The sequence below is a fragment of the Hypomesus nipponensis genome, chromosome 25 (genome assembly GCF_054491055.1).
Source record: "Hypomesus nipponensis isolate SF chromosome 25, ASM5449105v1, whole genome shotgun sequence".
NCBI lineage: Eukaryota > Metazoa > Chordata > Actinopteri > Osmeriformes > Osmeridae > Hypomesus > Hypomesus nipponensis.
The window spans coordinates 4,241,122-4,267,261 of NC_140385.1; the positions used below are offsets into that span (position 1 = coordinate 4,241,122).

The 26,140-nt window shown below is 40.9% G+C and overlaps 2 protein-coding genes and 1 pseudogene across 6 annotated transcripts; all 3 read right to left on the reverse strand.

Annotated features, from left to right (window-relative positions):
• Nucleotides 1–1,819: 1,819 nt before the first annotated feature.
• On the reverse strand, nt 1,820–6,427 carry LOC146221879 (tripartite motif-containing protein 16-like). The gene is given in 8 exon segments (XM_084691275.1): nt 1,820–3,135; nt 3,278–3,307; nt 3,619–3,717; nt 4,429–4,588; nt 4,717–4,950; nt 5,142–5,237; nt 5,821–6,030; nt 6,032–6,427. Coding segments are annotated over 8 exon segments (1,743 nt in total). The 5' UTR covers nt 6,422–6,427; the 3' UTR covers nt 1,820–2,611.
• An 861-nt stretch (nt 6,428–7,288) lies between these two features.
• LOC146221880 (calpain-2 catalytic subunit-like) lies at nt 7,289–21,538 on the reverse strand. 4 transcript variants are annotated; one of them, XM_084691252.1, is made up of 25 exons: nt 21,424–21,538; nt 19,620–19,683; nt 18,554–18,704; nt 18,231–18,372; nt 14,041–14,293; nt 13,875–13,944; nt 13,654–13,772; nt 13,071–13,204; nt 12,802–12,976; nt 12,590–12,664; nt 11,822–11,907; nt 11,584–11,658; nt 11,161–11,321; nt 10,415–10,581; nt 10,227–10,238; nt 9,735–9,943; nt 9,548–9,587; nt 9,274–9,348; nt 8,976–9,033; nt 8,699–8,760; nt 8,505–8,573; nt 8,263–8,341; nt 8,009–8,125; nt 7,843–7,895; nt 7,289–7,687 (listed from the first exon to the last, which is right to left on the reverse strand). In XM_084691252.1, exons 5-25 carry the CDS (start codon nt 14,275–14,277, stop codon nt 7,661–7,663), a joined length of 2,100 nt encoding a protein of 699 aa, XP_084547378.1. In that variant the 5' UTR covers nt 14,278–14,293; nt 18,231–18,372; nt 18,554–18,704; nt 19,620–19,683; nt 21,424–21,538; the 3' UTR covers nt 7,289–7,660. The 4 variants fall into 4 exon arrangements, with proteins under 4 accessions (XP_084547378.1, XP_084547377.1, XP_084547379.1 ...); XM_084691251.1 differs by having other exon boundaries at nt 18,231–18,704; XM_084691253.1 differs by lacking the exon at nt 19,620–19,683 and having other exon boundaries at nt 18,231–18,704; nt 21,424–21,535.
• LOC146221881 (galactose-3-O-sulfotransferase 3-like) lies at nt 21,524–25,965 on the reverse strand (annotated as a pseudogene). The gene is made up of 4 exons (XR_014746715.1): nt 25,894–25,965; nt 25,287–25,320; nt 24,358–24,460; nt 21,524–22,453 (listed from the first exon to the last, which is right to left on the reverse strand). The product of XR_014746715.1 is annotated as a galactose-3-O-sulfotransferase 3-like (transcript).
• Nucleotides 25,966–26,140: the final 175 nt, after the last annotated feature.

Genomic DNA, 26,140 nt, shown 5'->3' on the forward strand with positions numbered 1-26,140 from the left:
GAGTACATAGTGCACATTGAGCTAATTTACATATAAGCCACCTGTGAACGATGCAATAGTAAAAGGAAACCTTATACATAGTAATGCATCATTTAGATAAGCCCAAAACATTTGCAAAATTGCTTTTTATTGATTTATCCAATGCTTTTATTATTCAGCCACACATTTTAGTTAGGAAAAGTATAAATTATTTTAGCATGTTCCTTGCCATGTTATGTGTGATTATTTCCGCCATGTACCTGTTTGTGGAACAAACCTGTACCTGTTCTCCTCAGACAGAGAGAGGTATATACATGCTGTGTTTGAGTCCAGTGAGAGCTGACAGGAATCTGGGAGCAGAGCAGAGACCAGACCAAGAGTTAATAATAACACATCATGTCATGTGTCCCCATATTAAAGCTGCAGTTGTTGTGGATCAAGATTCATCATTCAACACGTGTCAGTGGAGAGAGACCTGGACACTTCAGACTCACATCGTAAGAGTTCTGCTCTGGTCTCTGGAGGGAGTAACAAATCCATAAAAGAGACTTAGTGGGGGTTGTCTTGCAGTCCTTCACTGCTACCTAGAGAGAGAGTTTAAGGTTCAAGTTCAAGAGAGAGAGAGAGAGAGAGAGGGGGAGAGGGGGGGGAGAGAAGGGAGAGATAGACTTTGACTTTAAAGATATATTTATTGGGTTGCACATCGTAAAAATGATCTTAGTCATTAAACTTCCTTTATTTCCTAGTCCTGCATGTAAACATAGGTGGAGTTCAGACTTTGGACTCTCCTTTCTTTTATCTACACCTAAAAAAGTTGTACAAATATCTGGTGGTTGGGTTAGGTCAAAACACTGTGCAGAGTCTGGTCAGAACTCTGTGATATAATGCAGGGTTTCAGTATTCAGACGGTTGTGTCCGAAAGCGTACTATTTATTCTTTAAATTACAGGATTGCGGCTGAGGTTGTAGTTTCTCTCAGATGATTATTAAGTGTGTGTATGTGTGGTTCTGTAAATACAAACATAGATTTAAGTCATGCAGAATAGAAAATATACACGTTTTCCTCAAACCGAAACTAAACAGCACTATAGGCTTTGTTTGTAGCATTGAACTGTAAACCATACATTAACACTTTTACTTAAACTAGGCTACATAATACATTTCTTTCCTCCAGGTGTTGCTTACATCTTTGTTTCTGCTTCCTCCCTCTCTTTTATTTCCCTCTCCTAAAAAAACGGTCAGTCATGTACTATAAAGGTTGTGGCTACACAACAGTCCGATGATCGTCTTTACTTAAGAGTCTTGATTATATTTGATTATTATCATTGTAGACTCTCGACCCGCTAGTCTGAGGCACAGCTCACTATTCTGATATAGGAAGATTTGTAGTAGCCTAATAGTGGACTCATGTAGGGAGATAAAAATCCCAGTGAAGGAAATGAGATGCTGTGCCCATGGTCGTATAAATACTGAGGTCCAACAATTAAATGGACTATATTTGTGTTGTACAATCTTTGCTTTTATCCGGAAACTATTTTATGACATTTAAATAGCCAACACCTCATAAAAAATACGAAGTCCGGACCACAACGTCCTCAATGGTGGATACAGCCATGGCTGTGTAGGGGGTTAAATATTGGCCAAATAACCAAAACAAATTCCCCTATGGTTTAAAGGAAGATGGGAAACTGAACAGCGTATTAACATGAACCAAATAATAATACCAATGGAATTACAGTTATTTGACTCTATGGGTTAAATCAGAGCAAGAATGGTAAGTAAGGTTAAATGAAATATACATTTAATAACATTGCAAATTAATGAAATAAATTACAAGGCAAACATGTTACTAAATGAAGGTTAACTCTTACCTATGCTACCATGATCATTGTAAATCAGAGAGACAGCAAGATGTGAGCAAAGAGAATGAGTACAAGGACAAGCCAGAGCTGAGGAGAAGGTCTCAGGAGATCAACAATCCACAGAACAATGTTTCACAATTCCTTTTATACACAAGAACAACCAATCAGACAAAATCTTTACCCTTACTTATCAACATCTGACTAGCAATGCTGTAGTAAGTTACATAATGCAGTGTGAGAGCCATCAAGTTGAGACCCTGTCGAGCAACTCCAGATTTTAGCATATGAGAGGTGGGGGCAGGTTGACACCCAGCCTTACACTTGTACAATGTTTCAATAATCCAACGTTCATGTTTATACATTTAATAACAACATTAAACAGAGATGAGTAATAAAATGAGAAAAACGTTTCTTGTACCACACATTCTTAGACCAATATATAACTTTGAACGGTCTTTTTCAAATGTCTTTATTCAGCTGTGCAGGTGCATGATTTCAACCACCAGAAGTTCAAAGTAGCAGGAGAGAGAATTAACTGATCACTCAAACAACACTAGTCATGAACACTTCACCTCACTGTGTTGGTTGTGTGCCTCAAGGATCATAAAGTTCAACCTGTTATGCGTTACAGTAGCACATGTACCCAAATGTTAGAACATATTATTATGTTACAATTCAAAAGAAGAAAAAAAGAAGAATGATCATGAACCAACAAAAAACAATCATGGTTCTGTTTCATGGTATGAAGGAATTACTCTTCTACAAGACCCTCTACCAGAGCTTGATAATCTCTGCATTGGTATCATAGTTAAGCAAAATCCCAGGGTAGAGTGGCTGGGTGAAGGTGGTCTGGACTATGTGGAGGAGGGTCACTGTGTCAGAGACGACACTGTAGAAGGACAGAGTACCTGCCTTGTGATCCAGGTACACTCCTACTCTGGAGGACTGAAGGCCTGATACTGCAGTCTCAACTCTGTTATGTCTGAACCTGTAACCATCTCTAGAGCCCTCTAAACTCCAGGACTTGTCAGTGTTACCAAAGAAAGAGTTATATTGTGTTCTGCTGATGTCTTTATATGAGACTGCTATGTCAACATCGTCACCTCTCCACTCCACCTCCCAGTAACAGCGTCCAGACAGAGCCTCTCTACACAGCACCTGACTGTACCTGGTGAACCTCTCTGGATGGTCAGGATATGGCTGCTGCTGGTTTACACGTTTCATATACCTGTTCTGCTTAGACAGATGGAGGTTTATATGGGCTGTGTTTGGGTCCAGTGTGAGCTTACAGGAATCTGGGAGTAGAGCACAGATCAGATTAGAGTTAATAACACGTCCATTCATGTGTCCCCATGTTAAAGATGCTATTGTTCTCAGTCAGGATTCATCATTCAACAAGTGTCAGTGGAGAGAGACCTGGACACTTCAGAGACTCACATCGTAAGAGGTCTGCTCTGGTATTCGGCTCTGGAGGCAGGAACATATACATACACACAATCACATTAATAAGATCTAGCGATATGTGCTGCAGTCTGCACAGTTTGAAGATCTCATCACATTTCAACCCTCCTTTCTATAGGCTTACACATCAAAATAATACAGATATTATGTCAAAAACTACTTTGTGATCACCTGGGTTCAGTGTTCAAACTGGATGATATACCGTATTTACATCTGATTTTTATATCTGATCTGAGAGGAGGATACTGAATAACCGCTAACCGGTTTAAAGCAGTTTTCACACTGAATGGTAAAGAATCTGAGGACATGGATGGTACCTGGATGATTGTGATCCAGTATCAGATAGATCACTAACGCCAGGAACACCACCAGGATTGAGCTCTTCGTGGTCATAATGTCTCCATCTGGAGCTAAGTCTGGAGATGGAGTTTGGGATTAATATTTCAGTCAATATTAAATATATAAATATGAAATACTTTGGGGGTTTATTCAAATCTTTTTTTTTTCAGGGGACTTTTATTTAATTATGCCAAATGTATTTATTTCAGAGTCGTTTTATTTAATAATCGACCTATCGACTTATTTAGCTGTTTCTAATTGGACGAGAGACGTTCCATGAGTTGAAATATCCCAGGACATCCCAACTCGGACCTTTCACAGCTAATAATAAATCACTCATTGAAGAAATGAGGCCTCAGTGTTGTGGCTATGGCCGAACACCACCCGTGGGAATATCCCTTACCTACCCCACTCGCACTCGTACTATATTGCTTAAATGTATTTATTTCAGAGTCGTTTTATTTAATAATGGAACATTTATTTAATAATGGCCACATTTCCATTTGTTATATTTAAATGAATGGGCGTGGTCACTATTTTAAACCTAAATGAGGCTGAGGGGAATGAAAGTAACTTTGGACTGCGGTGGATGCCAGCAATACTAGTCATACTCTGAGATATGGGACATCACTATTGTAGTCATAAAAAAACTAATTGTAACTTAAATTTGAGAAACTGGTCATACAAACAAATACCGTAACTGAAATTTGAAACTCTTCTCTAAACAATTTTCTAAGACCGTAGATAATCTGATGTTTTTACAGACCTGCTGTGTTTGCATAACTCACCTGTGGTGGAGATGTTGGAGCACTCTCTCTGGATCAGCTTCTCTAGTTTCTCTCTCAGTTCAGAAACCACCTCAGTCACATGTTTGAAGTACTGAACAGGAGGGACATAGTTTGTGGGAACATCTGAAGATACACTGGTACTGGAGAGAGACTGGTAGTTCTGAACAGCGAGAGAAAGAGAGAGAGAGAGAGATAGAGAGAGAGAGGCACAGATACAGAAACACAGGTTAAGCAGAGATAAACCTGAGCACACACAGTGGGTTCAAGCTGCCTGGGTAGTCTAGTTACCTGGAGGAAGAGGATGTTGTCCTCTGTGTGTGAGAGCTTCTCCAGCTCAGCGTCTCTCCTCCTCAGCTCAGCTATCTCCTGCTCCAGTCTCTCCAGCAGTCTTTCAGCCTGACTCACTGCTGCCCCCTGCTGGGCTCTGATCAGCTCCTTCACCTTAGAGCGCCTTTTATCAATGGAGCAGATCAGCTCAGTGAAGATCCTCTCACTGTCCTTCTCTGCTGCCTGACCAGAGCGCTGGAGAGAGGAGAGAGAGAGAGAGAGAGAGAGAGAGAGAGAGAGAGAGAGAGAGAGAGAGACAGAGAGAGAGAGAGAGAGAGAGAGAGAGAGAGAGAGAGAGAGAGAGAGAGAGAGACAGAGAGAAATTGAAAAAAATAAACCTACTAGCACAGTAGCACAGCTACAGTAGTGGAGATCCTGATGTTGACCTTGAGAGACTCCACAGCCTGTTGGAGCTCCTTCAGCTCCTTCTCTCTCTGCTGGACTCTCTGCTGGACTTCCTGCTGACTCAGGACCAGCTTGTCCTGGAGAACAACACACATGACAACAACACAGTAGGAGTTGCAGTACAGGACTCTGGTGGAGAGGACCTCTGTCAGAACACACTGAACACCAACACTGAACACACAGCTATTAGGGGGTTAGGGTTACCGAACAGTCATGTACTATAAGGTTAGTAGTATAGTCATGTACAGGTTACTCTGTTGTGAGGGTAATTCACACCATGTATCCAAGCAACTGAGGAATTCAACACTTCGTCCTTATTCCTTTTTCCTGAAATGAGTCAATACTTGTGACAGTTTATTGTTACGTGTTATCTATATAGTCCAAGCAGGAGTTCAGACTATGGACTCGTATAAGATCGTAACAACAGTCCACTGGTTACACATTTGATAATCTAGGTTGATAAAGTATTTTTCATTATGTTTTAAAATGACATGTTATACATTTAATATATTGTTAAAGCAGTTATAGATGTATTATATTTTTGAAGCTGTTTGTACAGTAGACCGTATTTCTTTGCAAACTAAACTACGTACAGGAAAAATGTAGAACACTTTCATGTTCTAAATTAATTAAAGTCACCATCTAGTAATCGGGTTTTACCTGTTTCTCCTCCCTTTCAGGTTTCGCTGATACTATGTCATGGCTTTTATGTTTATCCATGGTACACAGCATGTAGATACACTGCTGGTCTGTTCGACAGAAGACCTCCAGCAGCTTGTCATGACTGGAGCAGATCATCTCCTGCAGTCCAGACGTGGCTTCCACCAGCTTGTGTTTCTTCAGCCCAGGAACCTGGTTGTGGAGCTGGAGGGTGAGTCTGGCAGTAGGACACCATACACACCAGACAGGACTTGAAGGCTCTCTGCTTCCTGGGCCCAGTGCAGAGGTCACAGGTCACCTCTCCTGGCCCAGCTGGACTGGTCAGCTCAGAGGGGGTGGCCTGGGTTCCTCCTGTCTCCTTCAGCTTCTCCACCACCTCAGCCAGCATGTTGTTCCTCTTTAGAGCAGGCCTCAGAGTGAAGCTCTGTCTGCACTGGGGGCAGCTGTAGACTCCCTTCTGCTCATCCTGGTCCCAGTAACCCTCAATACAGGTGCTACAGTAACTGTGACCACAGGGGAGGGTGACAGGATCCTTTAAGAGGTCCAGACAGATAGAACAGCAGAACTGGTCCTGGTCCAGCACAACTCCCTGCTGGGCCATGCTGGAGTGGTAGTGACAATCTCGGTCTCTCACACAGAAATTGAATTAGAGAGAGAGTAGTTTTGTTTCTTCAAAAAAACAACAGTTGTGGGAGGGGTGCATGATTTCCTGGTTCTGTCAGAGGGTGGAGTTTAGGAGGGGGTGGAGACAAGAGAGAGTGACTGAGACAAGGTCAAATTATGTAAGAGAGAAAGAGAGACGTGTATTTAATCACCTCAGACAGAGATAGGACTGAGTGTGTTTGGGTTCAGTGTGAAGAGAAGACAGGCTAGTTAGAAACAGGAAGTGTTAACACCACCTCCCCCTCACACAGGCACTATCCCTATCTCTCCTTATTGGCTTCAACTGTCTAAAACCCAAATCAGGAGCAGCATTGTACTGAGTGTATGTGTTTACGTGTATATCTATGCCCTGTTAGGAAAAAGAATCAATGAGACATAATGATGTTGTGAGATCAAGTAACTGGTATCTCCTTCACTCCTTTCCTTCACTCCTCTCCTTCACTCCTCTCCTTCACTCCTCTCCTTCACTCCTCTCCTGCCTCCAGACACACAAGAAACACATCCTGACCCAGGATCTGTATAGACGTGCCTGATGAAGGGGTAAATGCCTCCTGCAAATGTCCAAAACACCTGACTCCATTTCTGCATCCAGATCCCTCTCACATAAAGCCCCACAACATGGGAAGAAGGGAATGTTATGTAAAACCAGTCATTCAGAAAGAAAGGGCACCTTGTGGGATTGAGTGTAACAATTCATTTCACGAGGGAATTGTGACGTCAAAGCCTAAGATTGGAACGTTGACTGCAGGTTTACTGCCTGTCATAGACAATGATGAAAGAATTTGCACCATTTGTTATTGTGTGATTTTTGTTTATTTCACCAGCGCATCTTTCTAAAAAAAACATACATCTTGGAAAAAGGGACAAACAAATAGCTAGTTAAATGATTCTATTTCATATGAAGTTTGTTAAACAATTTTTTTTCAAGTTACAAAAAAGAAATTCTACTGTAGTATAATACATGTAATATCATAAGATCAGTTGTAAGGGTTTTTGTTGCAACACAATTAACTCACAGTTCACATTAGAGGAAAATGTTGACTAACTATAAAATGTGTCGAATTTGCGGACATTTTGCAAATACTGTACAGTTAACATCAACTTGTTCAACATGTTGTACATCAGCTCCATCTGAATTATTCCAACATTGTTGATCCATCATCCAGAGGTAAATGGTTTATGTATACATTGACATATACATCCACTGAAAAAGAAAAAGTTAAACATTGTGTGAAACCTTATTAATAACCATGAAAGATGTGAAAGTGTGTCACTTTGATTTTATACTTTAACACAGTAACATATAAAGACAGCACTCACACAGCTTGAAAAATTATATAAACAGTTATGAATTACTACCTCAGATTCATGAAGAGTCATGGTTGATCCTTCAGAAAGCTGCCGGAATATTTCTGTCGAAAGAGTTCAATTAATTACAGTTTAGTCTGTAGTCTGAGAAAAATCACTGTCAACCTGAATGGTCCTCAAATTGACGTGTCTATATGTGGTGTTGTTGTGGACGTACTGGCCATGCAGTCCAGGCGAAGGACCAGGCTTATGAAGCTTTCCAGGGACATGTTTCCAGATGAGCTGCCATAGCGTACAGCCATCAGGTTCAACATGCCATCACTGACCGGCATTCCTTAAAACAGACACATAGACCTTGGTTAAAAGTATATCATTAGAGCCTCATGATTTAATTTATGTCCATTTTAGTCTCATAACATAGTGAAGAACTTGAGGTATGGATAAATTACTTGGGATATTCAGCAAATTTACCTGAAGCCATGATTGCATTTCTCAGTTCACTCAATGATAAAGTTCCAGTGAGGGAGACATCCGTTGCAAAGAAGATGTCCTTTAGGACAATGAGATACAACAACATTCAGGTCAAATATTCTTAATAAAAGTACAATGTTTTAAGGGGAAACCATCAAGGAACTTCTGGAATTTCAAGCCCTGTAGACCGAAGTATAGAATGGAAAGAATGGCAGATTAAAAATAAATGTATGCATTACTACCTGGAACATGGTCACTTTCCTCAACAGACGGATGAATTCTGCACTGTTCAGTTTTCCAGTAATGGATGTCTTACGTAATATTAAGTTATCTTTAATGAATGGCATGCACAATTTCATTTCATGACGTATAATGGATTTGAAGTCTTCCTTAATATGACTGTATAATAGTGGCTATTGCACAGCAAGTAGGATACATCCATCAGAGCAACCATGCTTCGACAGGAATCTAGGCTGAAGCCACCATTGTTTGTTTGTCCTACATGAAAAAAAAGAAAACCTAATCATGTATATATGACAGAACTCAACATTTATGTACAGTACATGCATACTATTGATTTTGTTGAAAAATATTCTCATTGTATGCTCCACCCACATAGAATTTGATTTTGGGATTTTGAGATTTTGTATCATTCCCTAATCACCCAGAAACCTACTACTAAGTAATGGTTGAAAGGCATTGACAGTACATACCCTTAAGAACATTGTCGTTCAAAATCTTTTGAAGCAATTCAGCATCCACTTCTTCATACTTCTCAGAGAAAACAACAACAATTGTAAAACCGTTTTTTACATTAAATTTAGTCAAATCATCTTGTATAAAAAAATGGCTAAATTAAACGCTAAAGACCAAAACGAATTTTCAAAAAAACTCTTTACTTTATTACAAAGCTATTATATATATTACTGCATGCTTTTGAAGTACCACTCTTCATACAAGACACATTTCTCGTGTGGTAAACTGTCAGTAAGTTATGTTGATTTCTACAACCTTGTCAGAGTATTGGCGAAAAAGCGTTTTCTTGTTTTTATTGTCTTCATTGTTTTCATTTTCCATCGGTTTTGGCTGCAAAGGATGCACGTATTTAGCAAAGGATGCCTGTACATTTTTTTAATTGCAGATGAAATTCTTATGAGGAAATGTTATCGCTTTTGTCGCCATTAGTACCATCAATGTGTTATTAGAACGAAAAATATATAATTATGATTAGGTTAACCATTCAGGGTGTTAAACTATGCCATAGGTTGCAATACTTTCTACATACCTTTGTGACTTCCATGTGGTCATGACCATCAGAATGTTCACTGAGAAAACAAGGTCCAGTCTTGTGAGGATTTTCCATAAACCACAATGTTACAGTCATAAAATCATTCCTCTTTTATAACAATTATTACATTTGACTACATTTTGTTTTGCCATAGCACTTGTAGAAAAAAGAGAGTTGTGCTTACTGGACGTTGGTCTCTGCCTTGGAAAGGATGGACAAGATGAAGGAAGCTGTTTCGTTGGGCTTGAAGGTGGATGGCACGATCAGATATTCACCAGGCTTCAGACGGAACAGCTCCATGACTTCACGAGCATTTAGATAATTCTTGGATTGAGCCACTGGTACATTGGTGGCAAAGAAAGATGCTGGGAACTTTCCTCTCAGACGCTTGTACTGTGGAAATACGTAATGGTGTGTATCATATGCAGCTCATACTTTTTATTGGCCCATATGAGTTCAATGCTACTGTGATGACATTCAGTTTCTCAAACACCCATATCAGTCAGAAGAAGGTAATTAGAGATCCTTCCTTGACTCTGACCACCACAATAGTCTGTTAGAACTGTTAGAAGAGTTAGAACTATACACTTGTCATCCTTGATTTTCTGCTGTATTTTCAAAATGCACAATTTGTATGTGGTATAACTAGTTTATATAGTTTATAATGTTTACTTACTTGTTCAGGCACCTGAAATTAAATACAAGAAAAATACGTTTAAGAACAGGCACTTATTCTTGTAAAAATACTACACGTAAAAATACAAATAAATTCAAACATTCATATTTTTTCCATAAATAAGTAAAGACACTGCCACCATGGATGTGAAAAAAAGAAAATAAAAAGAAAATCTGGTTCACACAGACCTCAAAAATTGAGAATCCAATGTGGAGGGTTTTAACCAGCCGTCTGTTTCGCTTGTCGGGCTTCTGCATCAGAGAGACCAACATGTTTTTGTCCCCTTGTTTCTCAGCACAATCCTCATCCAGACCTTCAATCTTTAACCGATACTGAGGGTTTGTCCAGAAACTGTCTAAATGGCAAAATGTCAGTCATTAGTATTTTTCTGACCATTCCAGATTTTGGTTGAATCTTTGTATTAAAAGTGGACTGAGTAAGTAGTTTAGCAAGCACATTTATTTTAAATAGTGAGGTGGATTCTTGATTATTGGGCAGGGTGGTACGCAGAGGAAAGGTCATGGGCCTAAGATGGAGGAATCTAGTCCTACGCAGTAAGAATTGCACTGAGGAACAGGCTCCAACCAGTGTGACAAGAGACAAGGGCTGGGGGGAGCCTGGTTTGGCAGTCTAAGGATGAGAATGCGTGTGCGTATCTCACGAAGTGTGGATGTTGTGAGTGACACTTACATAACAAAGGCTCGGTAGACAGTCAACAAGCAACAAGGCTGTTTGGGGGGGGGGGGGGGGTCCAAATAGCTAACAGCTGTAACCGATCACAAAGCTAGAACTTAAAAGCTAAGAGTATCCCCAAGGGGCAAGTCATGTCTCAAAAGTGATCGGCAAGGCTGCCCAGAATGGTGAGGACACTTTGCACAACAACAGCAAAAAATCGAAATATATTTTTTGTGGGGGATATTAATAGCATACACACCTCGATAATTCAAGCATCCACCAGCAGTAGTTCCAGCAAGCCATCTGCCATCATGGACAGAACACCCCCAGTGACATGATGCATTTCCATCAAGGAAGTCAGGGCACAGAGAGCAGATATCCAAATCTGAGTAGTAGCTGCAGAAATCCTCAATTGTCATCCTATTAAGACAATCATGTTTCAGTTTTTGAAAGACTGGATTGCGGCAGTGTGATGACATCCTAAATCTGAAACTATTTAATTCACCAGCAAAGTTGAGTTTGTCAGTAATGCTTCCCTCTATTAATAGATATGTTTTTGTCATTTCATTAAATTCCATAAAAAAATAAGTGCCCTGCTCGTACAATGTTTCAATAACCCACCATTCATGTTTATACATTCAATAAAATTAAACAGTAAACCATGTGGGGTTTCTGTGCTTACCAGAATTCTCCGTCATCCTTCACTGAAAGACATTTCAGACGATCCTCAGGACTCACGCTCTGCCACAAGGGGGAACTGAAAACCATAAACTGGTCATTTGAACAGGCTGAATGGAGTAAGGCAGAGGAAGTCTGTCTACAGGAGTAGAGTAAGACAGAGGAAGTCTGTCCACAGCTCTGGAGTAAGGCAGAGGAAGTCTGCAATTTTTTTTTTTATTATTACGAGAGTGTTTTCTTACTTGTCGCTCCAATCCCCGTTCCATTCCCTTTCACCCCAGGGGTTCCACAGACGCACCAGCTTCACTGGTCTTCCATTTCTTGTGAGCTGAGGAGTTTAAATCAGACCAGTGTTTAGTATTAGTTTAAGTTGGACACGTTCACGTATTATTTGCAGGTGTGTCTCGTAGGAGGAATAGGTTCCCATGTACCAGCATTACTTTAGTTTAAACTGTTTTGTAGGACCCTAATAGTCTCTATTTTAAGACATTATTTTTTTAATGATACAATTGCCAAGGCAATCTATTTCTCCCGCTCGACTTAATAAAAAATGTATTAAGGCATATTTAAATAATGTGGTCCTTTTTTATCAAAGTATAGTTGTTGTGCAAAACATCGATGTCCCTGTAATTACTGTACGTCGCTCTGGATAAGAGTGTCTACTAAATGTAAATAAGATTAAATGAACTTTATTGTCCTGAAATAAATGTGTCTTGAGCACATACAGTAAAATAAGAGACCACTTTTTCTTTCAATTTTAAAACATTTGATAAAGACAACTTCAAATCTGAACCTTCTGTTCCTCTCTCAAAATTGTCATTATCATTTTTTTTTAAGGGATAGAAAAAGGTGCAGTGGTCTCAACTTTTCCAGAGCTGTATACAATACAATGCATGAATCAGTTGTGCTATGCTGATAACGTTTAAGACAAATACATACATAAGGTATAAATATAAACTTTTGATAGTATCGGGTAGCTTCCATCATCGTCCATTCAGATCATACTGTACCTCAATGACACCTGTAACAGTGTAGGCATGGCCCCTCACTAATCCGTTCTCTGCGACGGTGTTGGCTGATGTTTCCTACAGAACAATGTTATTTATTAGAAACAGAGCAAACCTCTGTATACATTTGTGCAAAAAAGGCCAACCACTGTTTCGTCAGTGTGTCTTCACAGTTGCTTTATCCAAGTGTCTCCATGAGGTTGTTTTACACTCACCCCTTGAGGTGTACCACACCCCATCAGCGATTTTGCTTGAGCAGCTCTAGACATTAGATCCCATAGGTTAGGGGGGGGGTTTGCAAGCTGGATACACAAGTGGATCCCGCCAGTAAAATCCACCAAAGCCTCGGAGGGCGTCCCTGCATTCATGTCTGCATAGGAGCCACAAACTCTGGCAAAAGAGTACATACATTATGACCTATGAAACCAATGCAACCGTTTTTCAATCCAAAATACTTGGATGACTAAAATGCTTGTTTACATACTTGGCGTAGGCCTTCTCCACCAAAGCAGGCCAGAACTCATTTGGAGTTTTGGATCGGACAAAAATGAGATTGCCGTCAATTGTCGGTAGCTTGTCATCAATCAAAACATCCTCCCACTTTCCGAACCTCCAGAACTAAAAGATAGGAGAGAACATTATTTTTAAGATGTTTGGTCTCCAAATCAGGGTCTCCAAAAAATCCCTGAATACATTCTTGAAGAACCATAGCCCTAGGTAATATGGCACTAGAAATATAATATCTACATATATTTATATTATAATATTATAATATATATTCAAGATATTCGAATGATAACATGTGTCGTTTCAAATATTGCTGTTGATGTTTCCAAACAAATCTAAGAAGGAAATTATGATTATTTTATAACTTTTTATTGTCATCTATTTTAAGTATTACATTGATGACGGTTTTGCAACACACAAAAAATACATTAAAAAAAGTTTACCCGCTGTTGACAAGTGCTACAGTTGAGAATCATTACATGTTTAGTGCTATGAATGACAACAACATGATTTTGCTTAATTCTTTTTTTCATTCATGTTAAAATATTATCAGACTTTACCCTGAAATGGAATATTCCACAATATTCTTCTTGAAATGATTGATTGAGAGGCACGACTTGTTCCAGGATATGCTTTTGGAATGTCAGTGCCCCAATCGACGCAAGGAACCAGCAGTTACCTAAACAAGGACAAGGAATAAGCGAGTAGGTACAAGACATTGCATTTAAACAGTCAGTTTGTGATGTAAATGTATTTGGAAAGAACAATCAGTTGCACCTACCAACTATGCCTTGCCCAAAATCAAATCTTGAAATTCCATCCACAATAAAAGAGGGATTCTGGGTAATTTTCTGAAAGTTAGGAATCAAACAATGAGAGTAGTAGCCTACTATTATTTTGGGGATGGTGTGCTGTGTAGTAGCCCAAGTCAAGGTAGAATAACTTACATGTGGCCTCAGCCACTGCACTCTTCCAATGTCGGAGGGCGACAGTAATCCTTCACCAATTGAATTATGGTCTGGGGGAAACATGTCATCGACAAAGCGAACCTCCCGAGCAATACAATACTGCTTCATCTGCTCAAAGTCTTGGTTGAGGAATTTCAGGGGGTTGGCAAGGCTACCACGGCCATCTTTCTTGTGACGCTCTTTCATGATGTTTAGACACACGCCAGGAGGAGGCATTGTTGCAGAAAGGTATCTGTGAAAGGAGGATACAAATTAAATTAGTTAAATAGACAAATACACTCACTTAAAGTACTAATACATATTATTAATACTAACACATAATATATAAACTATGAGCATGATTTCAAAGTTTTCATCGGCAGCTGTCTACAGCAAAAAAAACTCGACACAATCTCTGCCTGAAAGACCACTTAAACAAATGCCACCCAAATGTACGATTGGCCCAGCACGTTGGTCGTACTCCCTTTTTCAATGGTTATGGTTTTCCGTAAAAAAAAATCTTTGAAAGGTACAATAGATACGATTTTTTAGTAAGAGGCGAACAGATTCAGTGACGTGAGAAAAAAGTTTATATAAAGATTTTGAAAACGTTTGGAACAATATTTTCAAAAAAGGTTTTGGAGAAAAAAACATCTAAAATGGTTTTGAAAGGTTGAAAGAAAGGTTTAAAAACGTTAGTATCATTGAGGGGCGGCGCCAGATAATTTATTATGCAGGTGCTGAGGGGGTGCTAGATTATTGACAAGGGGAGCTGCGCAATTATATTTATATATTATACATAAATAATGTTCATAAATTATACAAACTTGGCCACTAATTATGTTAATTTGAATAGAAAGTTGCAGTTGTAGCTGCAGTCTCTGCATCAGCTGACTGCTCCGTGTCAAACTCTACAATTATACAATTAACATCCGATTCTCTGATCGGATTTTCCAGAAAATTATTTTTGGGGGTGCTAAAGACCAAAGCACCGGGGTGCTTTGGTCTTTCTTGGAGGTGCGAAGCACCTGCTAGCCCCTCCCTAGCGCTGCCCTGTTGCTACTTGTACTCTTCTCTGCTTCTGTTATTGGCTTCTCTGTTCTCATCTACCCCCTCCTTCTCTCTACTCTCCTTTCGCTGTGTATGTGGGAGAAAAAAACGTTTCGTAAGGTTTATTTTATTTATTTTTTAAGTGAGTGACTACGGGGGAGATTATTTCACGTTCATGTGAAAGGATGATGCCATCAGGATGATGGCAAACACAGGCTACATTTCTTGATCATTGAATAGATTTTAGTTTGCTCAAACTAATGTATTTTCCTTATGATTATACTTTTCAAAACATAATGTGGTTGCAAAATGTATTTTTTCTGTGCACCAAATATTCTATCGCTCGCTCAGGACTGAGGCACACATATAACGTCATTATGAAAGTGAAATAATGCAATGTATTGTAAACTAGTAGACTAACTTATAAAATAACCAGACGTGAACCCAATTATTCACCAAATGAGGGTTTGCAACAAAGCAGAACATATTTAGTTATCGTTTTAAACACAGACTGCAATCATTCCGTTCTACAGATATTGCAGTGATTGCAAGCAATCTCTTTGCAATTTGCAACTTTGCAGTTGCAATTTGCATGCAGTTGCAAGTTGCAATTTGCAAATGCATGCAATTTCCTCCTGGGATCAATAATGTACTATTCTACTGCCAACTTTGAATCATGAGAAATATCTTACCCCAGATGCTTTGGAAAAGAAGAATAGATAGAACTCCAGTCTTCAGCCAAAACATAAGAGATTGTCTGCTGCTTGTGTATGTATAGTTTACCATACAGCGCCTGAGGCGGTTCTTGTGACGTCAGGCTGACTGATTGTAGTGTACATGGAGCTAATTTGCATATAAGCAACGTGTGGAGGATTCAATAGGAAACTTTATTCACAGCCCAAAGCTTTTCATTGATTTCTCCACTGCTTATAATATTCATCCACACATTTTAGTTAGGAAACTTATAAATGATTTTAGCTTGGTTTCTGGTGTTGCAGGATGAATTTTAGATACCCTCGTGCAGATAACACAGAGAGTAAAAAGGAAATTATTGTTTTTTGGAAGAGCTGATGTCATCCATTGGGTCATCTCAAGGATGTGTCCCTCTACCTTTGAATTTAAAATACATTCAAAAAGTTTGAAATGTACATTTATCAAGTTTCACGGCAGGAATTTCTCTTTAACAACACGCCTCAGGTCTTGACTTGAGGGATGTGTTTTCTGAGATGCAGAATCAAACATGAGGCAACGACTTTAACAGGAAGCATGTCCGAACATCGATGTGCGGGACGGACAGTACCAAATCTAACAGGCTAATGTAGGGTGAGTTCAGGTAATGTGGGACATCAGGTAAAGTGGGACAGTTATGCATTTTGATGATTTAATATGTGCAAAACTAACATCCAATCACCAGAGCTGATCTTGACTCGTAAATACAACACTTCTAGTCACTATGCAGTGGATTTTATTTGTCTGACATCATCAGAGTAGGCGTGATCTGACTGGACAAGAGGTATGCCATTATATTTCTCAATGATAAGGCTAGTAAAGGAATTTAAATGAAGTTACAATGAGTACAATTGCGGCATATTGAAGGGGTTTAACCATTGATTGAAACACACACAAAAATGTGCAAAATGCTTTGTTAGAAGAAAAAAAAAGCATTTTATGTGACTGTCCCACATTACCTGATCACCTGATAAGATCCTCTATAACATCTTAATCCTCTCAGCGCTGACGCCTGACCGACAATGAGAAATCCTGGGACAGAGTGTCTGGGTGAAGGTGGTCTGGACCCTGGAGGAGGGTCACTGTGGAAGGACAGAGTACCTGCCTTATGATCCAGGTTACCCCCCCCCTCTCCATATATTACAGTGTGATATTCTATAAAGCACTACAGTGATGCAGGTGATGGTTTTTACTGTAATCAATATGTAACCTAGATAATAAGTTTAATTTATAAATCTGTCTCTTACTGACAACTCAAAGGGAAGCAATTTAGCTGGGGGCCTGAGGCAGGGATTTCACTTACATTTAGTCATTTAGCAGACGCTCTTATCCAGAACGACTTGCAGTAAGTACAGGGACATTCTCCCCGAGTCAAGTAGGGTGAAGTGCCTTGCCCAAGGACACAACGTCAATTGGCACAGCCAGGAATCGAACTGGCAACCTTCAGATTACTAGCCTGATTCCCTAACCGCTCAGCCACCTGACTCCCTGCACTTCAACAACAGTACACATGCCACAGGTCTTGACTTGAGGGATGTGATTCCTGAGATGCAGGCTCAAACATGAGGGGACGACTTGACAACAAGGAGCATGTCTCAACATCGATGTGGGAAACTGACATTTCTAAATCTAAAATACTGACCTATAAAATCCCCTAAGCAGTAGAGTGTTGCCGGTGGTGTATTTACAGTCATCATTATAACCAGTCTAAACTAGTCTCTTACACTGAGGACACTGGGGAAACAGACTTACCCGGAGGCCTAACGCTTTGCCCATTTTGTCTCTTTTGAATGCATTTGAAATGTGCATAAGCTGCCTTGACGTGGTGTAATTGTCAGGGATTATTCAACAATAGTAAAGTGCATACCTCTCCAGTTCTACTGGAGGGGTGTGATTCCTGACAGGCAGGACCAAACACGAGGAGACAATGTCAACACAACAGGTTGTCACGCACACGGCCATGCCCCTGCTTAACCCTTGTGATGCCTTCGGGTCATTGTGACCCACCTTTTGCACCACGAAGGTTGGTCACAATGATCTGAAGGCAGCACAAGGGTCAAGTTCATGATTCCCCTGGCCTGGTGTTTTATGTCGGTCTCCCTGGGTGTGTTCTGGTTCTTGTCTTGTCTCTCTCTCTCCTGGCTCCCTGGACCTCCTGTCTGTTCCCATCACCCAGCTATTGTCCGTGTGTGATTACCCTGCCCTGTGTGCTCCTCTTGGCAGTCCCAGATTCGTTAAGAACTGTAGAACGCTCTTAGAACGTTCCCAAGAAACTCTTAGCCTTAAGAGCTTCTTAACGAATCTGGGAAACCCGGCCCTTGTCGGTTCCTTGTTGTGTTAAGTGTGACTTTTCCCGCCGTGTACCCGTTTGTGTAGCTTAAATACCTTTTGTTTTGGTGATCCTGTCTTACCAGTTTATGTCTGTATGACTGTTCAAAAGCAGATAGACTCATGCATGAGATCCTCTACCACAGTTTAATCATCTCTGCACTGTCACCATAATGACCAAGGTAAATCCCAGGGTAGAGTGGCTGGGTGAAGGTGGTCTGGACTCTGTGGAGGAGGGTAACTGTGTCAGAGACGACACTGTAGAAGGACAGAGTACCTGCCTTGTGATCCAGGTACACTCCTACTCTGGAGGACTGAGGGCCTGATACTCAAGTTATAAGATGGCTATTATTGAAATAATAACGTTCATTATAGCATTGTATACTCCAGGACTTGTCATCGTTACCAAGAAAAGCAGAGCTGGAGACCAGATCAGAGTTCCAGTAATAACACATCCATTCATGTGTCCCCATGTTAAAGCTGCGGTTGTTGTGGATCAAGATTCATCATTCAACACGTGTCAGTGGAGAGAGACTTGGACAAATCCATAGAAGAGACTGTGGATACATAAACACACAAAATGTGATGTTTTTACTTAAGTAGGGATCCTCTTACAGTCCTTCACTGCTACCTAGAGAGAGAGAGAGAAAGAGAGTGAGTGAGAGTGTGTGTGTGTGAGAGAGAGAGAGAGAGAGAGAGAGAGAGAGAGAGAGAGAGAGATGCTGAACTTGAGAGACTCCACATCCTGTTGGAGCTCCATCTCTCTCTCCATCTCTCTCTGCTGGGAAGATAGATTGTGGGTTTACAGAACAATCTCCTGTAAATCATTCTGTTATGATGATTCATGGTTGCACATCGTAAAGTTGATCTCAGTCATTAAACTCTTCCTGTATTTCCTGACGGGAACCAGCACTTTTTGACATTTTAAATAGTCCTGCATGTAAACCTAGGTGGAGTTCAGACTTTGGACTCTTAAAAGACTACACGATAACCACAGAGCTGTTTACAATGGAAGCTGTGTTCGTATCGGTCCAATGGTGATATACAGTAGTCCTAGCATTCTCTATTATAAACTTTTCATTCCCTGTTGGGGGGGGGGTGGGTTTCCTGTTCTGTCAGAGGGGTGGGGCTTAGAGAAGAGAGGGGCAGTAGGAAGGGAGGGAGGGGGAGAAAGAGAGAGAGACAGAGAGACAGGGAGACAGAGAGAGAGAGAGAGAGAGAGAGAGAGAGAGAGAGAAAGAAAGAAAGAAAGAAAGAAAGAAAGAAAGAAAGAAAGAAAGAAAGAAAGAAAGAAAGAAAGAAAGAAAGAAAGAAAGAAAGAAAGAAAGAAAGAAAGAGAGGGATGGAGACAGAGGATGTGAGAAAGATCTACTTCTTCAAGCGTATTGGTTTCTTTTAATTTACAGAGATGGTAACAATCACTCATAAATGGTGCCAAAAGACAAAAACAAGCTAAAGGAGAGAACTCTCACATTTCTTCTTTGTCCTTGTCACGTCATGCTGTTTGTTGTGCCATTTCGCCCTCTGCTGGACATGCTGGTACACCAACATTCACCGGAATTACAGAACAATCAGAATCAGAATCAGAACAATTGTATGTGTCCATTTCCCAACACAAAGGAAGCAGTTTAGAGAGAGAGAGTTTGGGGAAAGGAGAGAGAAGAGGACAAGAGAGTTTTAAAATGATTTTTTTCTTTGTAATAAGCAAGTGGATGTAGTTTAGAATCAGAGAGAAACAGACAGAGAACTGAACAGATAGACTGTAGCAGGATCTGGTTTGAGCCAGTGACCATGAGACACAAACTGTTCTAACCCCCAAATAATGGATGTCTATTAAATGAACAAGGGAAAATGGTGCAGGTTAAATGTAAATTGTTGCTAACAATGACACAGTATAGCAAAGTAAAATACTAGTTTCCATTGTTATACTAGCAGGGCTCCAGTGCAGTAGGTACTCTACAAAAAAAGGGCCCCTGCCTGTTAACAATGTGAAATACAAAACCTTGACATGCTTTTAACCTTGAGTAGATATGGCTGTAATTGTAGCTCAATACATTTAATCTTTGTATATAAAACCTTTTTCCTCAGTCCCACATGTCGTTTTTCCTCCAGTCTATAAACTTACCTTCTATGTTTGTATGAGATAAGATGAGGGGACAGAAGAGTATATATAGAAATGTATAAAGTTAGTACAAGATATAATACAAAGAAAAAACACTAGTTTCATATAGGGTTAAATATAAATAAATATAAATATTGTGAAATACACTTCCATATACAGTAGCCCAATTACACTGTCAAGAGTTTTAGGTTGGGGGTCTGGAGAGTTGTAGAAGTGTGGAGAGTGAGTGCTAGAATTAAGGAGACCTTTGAAACCTCGTATAATGTACTGATCTTGTTGGGTATCAAATGTTGGCAAACTCTCAACATCTCATGAACACCTCCACCAATATCCATTAAAAAAATCATAAAGCGAAAAGCCATTTCTGTTTGTAAACCCCAGGGTATCTTACCTAGCCCTACTCCACAGACCAGGGTTACAAACACAGTAGGTCCACAAATGAACAACTTTTCACAGTTCTCTACAATTACACAATACTACGTGTAATGTGATACTGTGAGATATTAAGAGTAATGTGATATTGTGAGATACTTGGTGCGATGTAGTGAAGGCGTCAGGCAGGAGTAGAGGGGTAGGGAAGCTCAGGGACTCTTTGTTTATTTCTTTGATTTGACAGACCACTGGCACTGCCCTACTCCTAACCCTTTGCCTGTTGTCCTCCCTCCCTGTGGTTTATAAGTTAATGCACATGTGTCCGTGTACCTATTAAAACCTGTGTGCACAGCCTTGCTGATTGTGGCATTTCGGTTATTGGCGCTACATTAACATTACATTTTTTTACATTTAGTCATTTAGCAGACGCTCTTATCCAGAGCGACTTTCAGTAAGTACAAGGACATTCCCCCCGAGGCAAGTAGGGTGAAGTGCCTTGCCCAAGGACACAACGTCATTTGGCACGGCCGGGAATCGATCTGGCAACCTTCAGATTACTAGCCCGATTCCCTAACCGCTCAGCCACCTGACTCCCTACCCTCCCGTTCCTTCACCACTGTGCGGCGTTGGGGAGTGGGGCGCTCCTCCTTTCCCGAGCCATTGGCGGGAGCGTTACACAAGTCATACAGTCGTTAAGTTCAATTGTCTTTTCCTCAGGAAGCCTGAGTGAATCATTGACAAGTTTCAGTTGGTTATTGAGAACACAAGGGAAACCGATTTACCTGCAATAGTTTGGCTTCCAACACATCGTTTGTGTGTGTTTACAGTAGAATTTCATTCGTGTGTTTGTAAGATTGTACACATCAGGATCCACAAATTGTTGGTTAACACACACTTAACTTTAATTCCCTATACAGTTACAAGCCACAGAGAAACCCAAGGCAATTCTGAAGAGCGACGATCAAAAGAAGGTCAAAAGTCACCGCAGCGCCTGAGAGCGTTGCAGCACACGCGTGTACTGCAGCTCGGGCATGATGAGCCTGAGACAAAGCTCGCTAGCCGCCTCGCCGCCTCCGCCCTGGCTAACGTTCACGGGGAGGTCGTAGCCCACGATGTCCACCTTGGAGCTGGGTTGCCACGGACGCAGGTCTTTGTTTTTGATGTGGACGGCGGTGCGTTGCTGCGGGAGCCCGCCCCCGAAGCAGCTCTGGATCAGCCGCTCTTGCGCCCGCCGCAAGAGCCGCACCTCCCTCGCCACGCACGCCGGCCCCAGCGCCGCCAGCTGCCGCCACAGTGAGGCGTTGAAGTGGTCGTAGAGGCGCGCGTCCAGGTTGTTCCAGGCGCGGATTTTGGGGAGGAGGCCGTTGGTGACACTGTGCTTGGAGGCCGGCGTGCGCATGTTGTGGTTGAGGTAGAGCACGTCCTCCAGGTCCCAGGACAGCAAGTGACTCAAACATGGAGCTGGGCTCCCTCATTATGGTCACGTACACGGTGTTGTTGGGCATCAGGCGTCGTAACTCGGCCCGGTTGAAGCGCATGTGGTTGGTGATGATGTTGGGCGTGAGGTTTCGCAGGTGGACGAAGTGGGCGCTGAAGGCGCGCGGGTAGCAGAACTGGTGGCCGCACGCCAGCACGGGCAGGCCCACGGTGAGCTTGTTGCGCTCGGCGAAGCGGAACAGCAGGTTCTGCATGGTGCTGCTGGCCGTCTTGTGGGTCTTCAGGAACAGGATGTTGGTGTGTTTGGGTTTGAGGCCCGAGGAGGAGGAAAGGGAGCACAGGGCGGGGCAGCCAAGGGGGAAATCCTCCATCGTCCTGGCGGAAGGAGGGAAGATAATGGAGAGCAAGAGGAAAGGAAGGAGAGAGAGTGGGGGTGAGAGGGAGAGTTTTACCTATATAGCTACAGAGCTATGCCTGTGCATTTAAATAGTTAATTTTGGTTGGCGTTCACTTGGTTCACGCGTTCAGTGTTGACGAAAATGCTATACATATACAAGGATTCCACAGGGATATTGTGAATCTCCTAATATTTTCTCCCAAGCCATGTCCGCTAACCTAGCTCAGTTTATACCACCAAAAGATTGCCAAATTTTAACATGTAAACAAGCTGACCCTTATATATATTTAACTTTATTTGCAGACTCAAGGTCCAGATAGAAAAGTACACATAACATATTACAAGAGGGGTACACACAGACATAAATACATACTGACTACCACATATTACATAAAGGGAACGTACAAAACTTTTGACTGGTACTGTACATACATACAAACATCTATGCACAATCATTAAAACAGGTACAGATGAGTGTTCCAGTGTTTCCAGAATTGGGAGGTATATCTGGTATCACTAAGTGCAGGGTTGGTTAAGGCAGTTAAAAGTGTATTCCTTCACTCTGGTAATCGGCACATGAATCTGTACATAAAATTCCTCAGCACAGCATGGAAGGTTGTAACATTACTCGTCACAAACAAATGGCTACCACTGGTCCATCTTGGACACTTCAACAGGATTCTAAGTGCCTCATTATATGACACTTTTATTTATCTTTGCTTTACTGTAGCTGCACCATAGGCGAGCTGTATAAAGTGAAGTACAGTATGCTATAAAAAAGAGATAGCATATTTGCTTGTCCATATAATTTACAGCACTGGCGCTGTATGTCATCATTGTCACAAAAATCATCCCTGAAGATGTGGCCCAGGTATTTTGCCTTAGCAACTACGTTGAGTTCTTGCCCTGACAAGTAAAAAGAAGGAAGGCATAGCATCCTGTCCTCCTTCGTTCTGGCAATTATTACACTCTTTTTTTACATTGAATTTGATGTCATACTGTAGTCCATAGTTTGAGCAGACTAAGCAGTTGCTGTAGGCCAGCACTATATGGAGACATAACAACTAAATCATGTGCATACATCACATGGTTAATACACCTAGCCCCCACCATACAGCCAGTCTTACATACTTCTAATGTCCTAGAAAGATCATCCATATACAAATTAAAAAGAACAGGTGACAATATTCCACCTTGTCTAACCCCATTGGTAACTGGGAAAGGAGCCGAAGTTGTCTTTCCCCATCTGGCTTGCATAGCTTGATGGGAGTACCAATAATGCAAGATACGTAGTAGGTATGGGGGGACCCCTCGCTCTTGTAATTTTATAAACAGTTTACCATGATTAACATGGTCAATAGGTTTGGATGCATCAAGGAAACATAAAAACATTGTTGAGCCATGGTTTTTATACTTGAAAACAAGTTATTTCAGTGCATATATACACAAATCTGTGCCCTGTTTCTTTTTAAAACCAAATTGATTGTCAGTCGTTTTTATATATTGTTGTAGTCTATCAAATAGAATTTGTTCTAACACTTTAGAGAGTATACTCGCTAGAGGGATTGGCCTGTAGTTTTCTATGCTTCATAGGTTTTGTCCTTAATAACTGGCACTAATAGTACAGGTAACATAGAGTCAGGCAATATGCATGCACTAATAATCCAGAGAAATATATAGCAATTAACACTGAGATTCTTTGGCTTGCATACTTCAGGTATACGCACTGCATGGTGAATTAGGTCTACAATGATGGCAAATGGATCAAACATTGTGCATGTAATGACATGAACTAAATGTCTACTTGCTTGTTGGCGTAAGACAATTTAACGGAAAACCAATACAATACATGTGTGTGTATGTGTGTGTGTGTGTGTCTCACCAGCTGAGGTGGCCCCCATGGTGCAGCAGGAAGCTGACTGTGCTGATTGCCACGAAGACCAGGAATATCTTCTTCTGAGACATCTCTCTGTACCTCACTGGAGCTGTAGAAGAAGAGAGAAGGAAAGGTGGACGGAGAGAGAGATAGAGAGAGAGAGAGATTTCTCACAAACATTATTCCTTCTACACATTAATGCACGCACACTCACAAAAAAGAGTGAATGTGTGACTAGTCCTTTTGTAAAGTTACAATGGCTACGGATAGGGACATCTACAATGGCTTAACATTGACTCTGAAAAGCACATATAATGCTGAAAACGGATCATTCTATCAAGGATATCAAAAAGACTGCCTGCCCTTTTTGTGTGGAAAGTTTATTATCATGGCTAGTGATTATTCATTGTTCCCTTTGTACAAGTACATTTACAACACTGGGTGTGTCTAGCCACAGGATAGATTTACATTTATACATTTAGCAGACGTTTTTATCCAAAGCGACTACCAAGAGAGAGTTCATGTCACTGAACATAACAACGAGATGAGCCCCAAAACATTGCGGGCAGCCAAAACATGAAGCTTACATTGTGAAAGTGCCAATGGGAATAACCATAAGAGCATGTAGTTAAACAAGTTACAATTAAACAACATGAACCTCAAAAAGTGCAAGAGTGTACCTGTAGAAAAAGCAAGCAACAATAATATAATTAAAATAGATGAGACAGAGAAGTTACTTTGTCAGGTAAAACTGGGTACCTAGTTTAATCACAATAACTTTCACACTATTGAGTATATCTGCTGCAAATGAGATGTTTCGTGGCTGTCTGCATTAGTTGTGTGATTGGCTAGCTGGCTGCGGTAGGTGATTTCCAGAAAGAAGAAGAAAAAGGAAAGAGTGGGATACAGGGAGGGAGAAATAAACGTGTACTCACCAAGGGAAACCTTATCCTGGAAGGAGGGAGGCATCTAAAGAGACAGAGAGGAAGAAGTGTGGAGTCAGGCACTTTTTACTCTCTCTTTCTGTCCCTTCTTTTCTCTATGCCTTTCCTCCAGGTGTTGCTTCCATCTTTGTTTCTGCTTCCTCCCTCTCTTTTATTTCTCTCTCCTAAAAAAACGGTCAGTCATGTACTAAAGGTTGTGGCTACACAACAGTCCAATGATCGTCTTTACTTTAGAGTCTAGATTATATTTTTATGACATTACACCAACACCTCATAACAAATACAAAGTCTGGACCAGATTGTCTTCAATGGTGGATACAGCCATGGCTGTTCCCTACAAAGTTCCCTCTGGGGCATGCCATTCATCTCTCAAACCCTGCTCACATTCAAAGCACATAGGATGGTCTCTGACCAATCTTTTTGGTGTTTTTTGCAAGGGGTCTATGAGTTAGGCAAAATATATTTCAATACATGTACCCTTTAGGTTAGGTTATTTTATGTTAGGTTAAGTGTATTTGAAAGTAAAAGACAACATAAATTGTTGGAGAGTGAGTGCTAGAATTGAGGAGACCTTTGAAACCTCTGATAATGTACTGACCTTGTTGGGTATCAAATGTTGGCAAACTCCCATTACGCTCTTCACTGATAATGTTTAATTCTATATTGAGTCAAATGGCAGTTGAGTTTTTAAATTTTGGGGAGTCCTAGACCTTCTATTAGCACACCTGCAGTTGATTAGTTCAGTGACATCAGCTGATGATACGAGGTACTGCCAGTGTCATGCCAGAACTAGCCCAATACCCCATTGAATGATACAAGTGGAGTTGTATTCTATATTTCACTGC